This window comes from Echinops telfairi, unplaced genomic scaffold, assembly GCF_000313985.2.
Source record: "Echinops telfairi isolate 266 unplaced genomic scaffold, ASM31398v2 ScPeMD7_14;HRSCAF=57, whole genome shotgun sequence".
Lineage (NCBI taxonomy): Eukaryota > Metazoa > Chordata > Mammalia > Afrosoricida > Tenrecidae > Echinops > Echinops telfairi.
Genome location: NW_022103911.1, coordinates 6,600,752 through 6,606,821, shown reverse-complemented (window position 1 = coordinate 6,606,821; position 6,070 = coordinate 6,600,752). Strand labels below are relative to the sequence as shown.

Here is a 6,070-nt window from a genome sequence, read left to right as displayed (position 1 = left end):
AAAGCATGCAAGAAAAGCAGAGAAATCCAATGGCTCCACCTGACATAATACAATCAAAACCCACTGACACCAAGGTAACTCTGATGCTCTGTGACCCGACTACAGATACTCTGAGACGATCAATCTTAGAGGCACTGAGACTGTCCATCTTTATAGGAACAAGCAGCCTCATCTTTCTCCTATGTAGTGGCTGGTGCATTTGAACTAGCCATCTCATGGTTAGCAATCCAATGCTTAATCCACAGTGTTACCAGGGTTCATTTCTGACCTAGTATAATATATTGGTCATTGAACAGGAGCTAAACTTTCTAATTTTTTTAAAGTCAGTATATTTTCATACAAATAGAAGCAACAAAACTATGTATGAGGTCATTAAAAAAACCAAACAAATTAGAAAGGTGAAGGAGGAGGACAAAATTTAATAAACTTGCTGAGCAATAAATCCAGCTGGGAGTCCAATGGAGAAGGAGTAAACAAGTCAGAGTACCTCAGCACTCCAGTATTTGAGAAAAATAGCGCCGAGGCACCGAGTCTCTCTTCCTAGGGTTCAGAGCATGAAAGACTTCTTACAGTAGTCACGACTAAAATACCACTGGTGGTGGGGTTTCAGAGTTTTCTCATTAAGGAAGAAGTGGAATGGGGGCAAGCATCACAGCAAGGTGTGAATATAATCTGATTGGGATGAATCCAAGCACAGACTATTATGAAATTAAATGCAAAATTACACAGGTAATGTGAATAATGCAAGTGTGTACACTTCTGAGTCACGGCCTTTTTAAAAAAAATCGGACTTTCAAAGTGGTCTATGATCTAAAAATTACAGATCGCTACTCTTAAGGTATCTACTAAAAAGGATGAAAATTAAGATGCCCTGGTCGTGCAATGGCTAAGTGCTCAGTAAAATTTAAGGATCCATGTCAAGCATTAAAGTAACTTACATAAAAAACTATTCTGTTTGAATCAATTCCCTTTACTTTCTTAATTCTGAGGACATTATAGTAACAGAAACTTTAAAACAAATGGCATTATAGTTGTTAGATCACCCAAAGCATTTGATCCTCTAAGTAAATCCTCCTCATTCATTTCAAATACCAGCAAGGTCATGGTCATGCTGGTAAAAAGCTTCAGAGGAGCTTCCAGACTAAAACAGACAACACGGCTAAGTAGATCTACTTCTAAAAATCAAGCCAATAAAAACCTTATGGATCCCAAGAAAACACTGTCTAACTTGGTTGCTTTGGATATGCTATCAGGTGGGATCAATCACAGGAAAACCTCATCATGCGTGGTAAGTAGAGGGTGAAAAACAGCCTGGGAACCTTCAATGACTCTTTTAATGATGGACTGCAATATAGTGACAATTGTTAGAATAGGTAATTCAAGACCAGGCAGTGCTTTCTTCTGCGTACTGTACATAAGGTGGTCATGAATTAGAGTCTAACAACACGTAGTTCATAAAGCTCCCATTAAAATGAGCAAATCAGTGTTTACTTACCTTAAGTTTTCCTTTGTTAAAAGCACAAATTGAGACCTGGTAGGCAGAATGTCCCATATCAATAAATACTACATTTCTTGGTTTCTCATCTAAAGAGGGAAGATCTTGTTTATAAATTCCATAGGCTAGTGCAACTGTGTAAAAACAGAGGTCAATTTTAGCAGCAGTCACTTGGAAAACAAGTAAGAGATATGTCACTTTGATACAGTACTTTAATACTCAATGCAGTAATACGAACCACACTAGTTCAAAAGTAATTTTTCGTAATTTAGTTAACGTTTTCATTTTAAGTTTTCCGTAATTATCTAAACCAAAAACCTCCTGCTGTAGTTGATTTGACTCATAATCACCTCACAGGACAAAGTAATTGGAACTTGTAGGGTTTTTAAGGCTGTATATCTTCAAAGGAGCAGGCTCCCACATCTTTCTCCAACTATCTATCTAGAACTCTATAAGGGTCACCATTCTTACAGCAAAGAGTCCCTGTGTCATACATTTCACTAAGTGCTTGAGTATTATCCACTTAGAGGCATCTCGTAAGACAGGTCTGATGATTTGAAAGGCACAAATGGGGTTTTACCATGAATTGGAAAAGATTCACCAGCAGATAACCATAACACAGCTGATATGCCATGTTAGTCTCTCCCAAGATGTTGTACTCTAAAATGTTAAACTTATAGGAATCAACCCATAATTAAAATAAACTATTATTATTCTTGTTTGCTTACCTGCAGTCGTTTCATTCATCAGCCTTAAACAATTTAAGCCTGCAACCTGGGCCGCAGCCATCACAGATCTTCTTTCAGTATCAGTGAAAAAGCTAGGGATCTGGAATTTTCAAACACGCAATTATTTGTGTGATGCCATCAATTTCTTTCAACATATGGTACATCTAGAAATGTAAAATAACTGCATTCAGACCTATCCAATGGTGCTTTTATTAAATACATATTTTTTTAAATTAACTTTGTGGTTGTTGAAGATAGCTATAGCACTAGGTTTATTTTTAAAGTCTGATAATTTCTGTACCAAAAATATAGGACATCTTAGTGCAACACTAATTTAAAGTAATTAGAAAAATAAAAGATTATGGATAACTGAAAAAAACCTGTTAATCTAAGCTTGTCCTGTGCTGATCTGGGATATTAAAAATATTTACATTCATTTGTAATCATAGAAAGTTGAAAATCTCACAGTCTGTTAAAGTTAAACTGGTTAAGGAAATGAAAGCTTATCCATACGATAGAATCCTATGTAGTGGATCGAAAGGATCACAGAGACAACTTGTCATGGACTGTGCTTCTAAATTGATGCGTGCTGTTGAGACATGCCATTGAGTTGGTTCCAACTCACGGTGACCCTGTCAACAACAGGACAAAACACTGCCCGTCTTGGGCCAGCTTCACAATTGCTTCTGTGCTGGAGCCGTGTTGCAGCCACTGTTGGAACCCATTTTATTGCAGGTCTTCCTCTTTTTGCTGCCCGTCTACTTTACTAAACATGATACCTTTCCAGCGACTGGTCTTTCCTGACAACATGTCCAACTATGTAAAGCAAAATCTCACCATTCTTTCTTCCAAGGCGCATTCTGGATGCATTTTTAAAAAAAATCATTTTATTAGGGGCTTATACAACTCTCATCACAATCCATACATACATCAACTGTGTAAAGCACATTTGTACGTTCATTGCCCTCATCATTCTCACTGAATGCATTTCTTACAAGACAGATTAATTTGTTCTTTTGGTAGTCCGAGATTCTTTCAATGTCCTCATTAGTATTATCTTTGCGTAGTCAATAAAACACAAGTAAACCTCTCTCTGTTATTCTTTTGTTTTCAATGAATATCTGCCTGACATCAGCAATGATGTCCACTCATTCATTCTACAGCCTCTTCTAAATCTGGCTTGACTTTCCAGCAGCTCCCTGATGATGCACTGCTGCAAGTGTTTCTGAATTATCTTCACAAATCTAGAGTTTCGGTTTTGGAAACTGACAGGGGCAGCTCTACCTTGCCTTATAGGGGCACTATGAGCATTGACTCAATGGCAGGGAGTTTGGTTTGGTTTTGCGTGTCATTCAATATTTTGCCCATAGGATCCATCAATATTTCAATTCAAGGCTTGATTTTTCTCTTTGTCAACTTCAGAAGTGCTTAGCATATTCTTTCCTATAGATTTCTAACTCCAGGGCTTTGCATATTTCATGACGTTACTTTGTTTTCCTGAGCTTTTGTTCAAGTCTTCATTTCTTTCATTCAACATTAGCTATTCTGTATTCAAGGTTCAAAGTATTTTCTGACACACATTTTGGTCTTTTCTTTCTTTTTATCTCTTCCAATTTTATTGCTTTGTAATTTGGATTTTAATAAACACATTTATTTTGTTACTATTCTTCTGGTAAAATGCTAGATTACAAAGTAGGTTAATACACAGACAAGTCCTGTAACGGTATCCAGTGAATTATTTCTAATCAGCTAGAAAATAAAACATTAAGTTCTAATATATTTCTCCCATTTTAAAATCCAAAATATACAGGAAATATATACATAACTAAATGTACCAGTTTAGTATATAACTAAATGTACTAAAGGGTTAACATTCTGAATCTACTTTTCTGATGACAAGAGAACTTATGTAGAGGCATTTAATAGTTATAAAATTTTCAAATGTAGAACTAACTGGAATTTTTCATCCTTCATCATAAAACATGATGTCCCCTAGAGGTGGGAAGCTAAGTTATAACTGGAAGGATTCTTAGAGACAGAAGCAGGTATAATGGTCACTAATTTATCACATACATTATTAAGCCTATTATATTATCAAAATAGACATTATGGGAAATCAAATTGTAAACTACCAAATAAAGTAATTAATATATTTTAAGTCAAAATGGCTTTGTATACTGGATAAGGACAGAAAGCATAAAAAGGGAAGAAGATATTCAGTACAACAGGAATACACAGGAAACTATAATTCAAGAGTACTCATTACTAAAATAAAACTTACTGAAATCACACAGTCGGCCACTGGCTTCTTTAAAGCATTTTCTGAAGTCTCTTTCAGCTTAGCCAACAGCATTCCTGTAACTTGCTCAATTGCAAAAGGTCTTTCTTCCTCTAGGTATCGCACCTAAAAATCACAAGTTCAGTTATTTATTCATTCAATAACAATCTATTGAACACCTGGGTACATGGCATAAAAAAGGCAAAGTCCATACCTTAAGGAAATTATATTCCAAAAAGATTTCATTCCAGAAACATGCTCTCATTAAAAGGTGTGGCAAATTCTCCCCTTTCTGAATTCCAAATAATTTACATATATAACCAATCTAGTTATTTTCAAGTGTCTCTATTTTATCCAGCCCAACTTTTTTCTTAATCATTTTATTGGGGGGGGGCTCTTAAAATCATATAACAATCCATCGTTCAATTGTATTAATATAAGCACACTTGTGCATATGATGTTGCCATAAACATTTCCGAAACATTTTTTTCTACTTTAGCCATTGATATAAGCTCCTTTTTCCCCCTCCCTCCCCAACCCTTCCATTCTTGTGTATCACAAGAATTATTTCACATCTTACACTGTCCATTGTCTCCCTGCTTCACCCACATTTCTGTTATTCAATCCCCTTTGGAGGCTATATATCCAACCTTGCGATGGGTTCCTCTTTCTCTCCCTCCCCGACCACCCCCCTTATCCTCATGATATCCATACTCCCACTACTGTTCCTGAGGGTTTTATCTGTCCTGAATTGCATGTGTCCAGAGCTCTTATCTTTACCAATGTGTGCACTCTGGTCTAGCTGGATTTGTAAGGTAGAACTGGGTCATAGTAGTGGGGGAGAGGAAGCATTCAGGAACTAGAGGAATGATGTGTTTTTTTGGTGCTATACGGCACCCTGGTTGAATTGTTGCTTCCTTGTAACACTTCTGTGGGGGAATGTCTAATTGCCTACAGATGGGCTTTGGGTCAAAACTCCAATCCTCTCTTTTGCATTGATATAATTGTTTGTTTTTGATATTTTGATACCTGATTCTGTTGACACCTCATAATCACACACAGCCCCCCAACTTCTCATGAAAGCACATTTTATCAATCGTTTCCAAGTGTGACACAACTCACAATGAAAAAGGAAAAGATCAAATGCATGTTATTTTCAAAGTTAGCTCTTTATCTCGTTTAAAACAAAAATTTTAGTCATAGTTGTGAAAAGAAAGGAAATGAGAATTAAGAAACATCCTGGCCCACCAAGCCTTGAGGATGAAGTTCCCCATTACAGCAGTCAGTCCACAGAATTGACCACATGGCCAGCCCCACAATGAGACATGACACCCCTCACTGACCCATATCCCTACAGGGGACAACACCGGAGACACAGTGTGGGAATTGCACCCGATCTGATCTGCCACACCGAGGCAAAATACTAAGGGGTGCAACAGAACAGCAAGGGAACAGACGGCGAGGTCCCCAGGGAATGCTGAAGGTGGACTTTGGGGCCAGGGAATGGTGCCCCAACAGACTGGACTGGAAAACACTCCTAAAGGCCAACAAATGATCCTTGAACTAACT

At 37.2% G+C, this 6,070-nt stretch overlaps 1 protein-coding gene across 1 annotated transcript in view; it reads right to left on the bottom strand.

The window, feature by feature from the left end:
• Positions 1-6,070, bottom strand: part of HSPA4L (heat shock protein family A (Hsp70) member 4 like) — a 49,204-nt gene that overhangs the window by 27,001 nt on the left and 16,133 nt on the right. Inside the window, exons 4-7 of the mRNA XM_045287395.1 lie at positions 4,505-4,627; positions 2,224-2,323; positions 1,496-1,629; positions 1,093-1,141 (exon numbers count right to left, since the gene is read on the bottom strand). Coding sequence (XP_045143330.1) covers positions 1,093-1,141; positions 1,496-1,629; positions 2,224-2,323; positions 4,505-4,627 — 406 coding nt within the window. The remainder of the gene's footprint in view (positions 1-1,092; positions 1,142-1,495; positions 1,630-2,223; positions 2,324-4,504; positions 4,628-6,070) is intronic.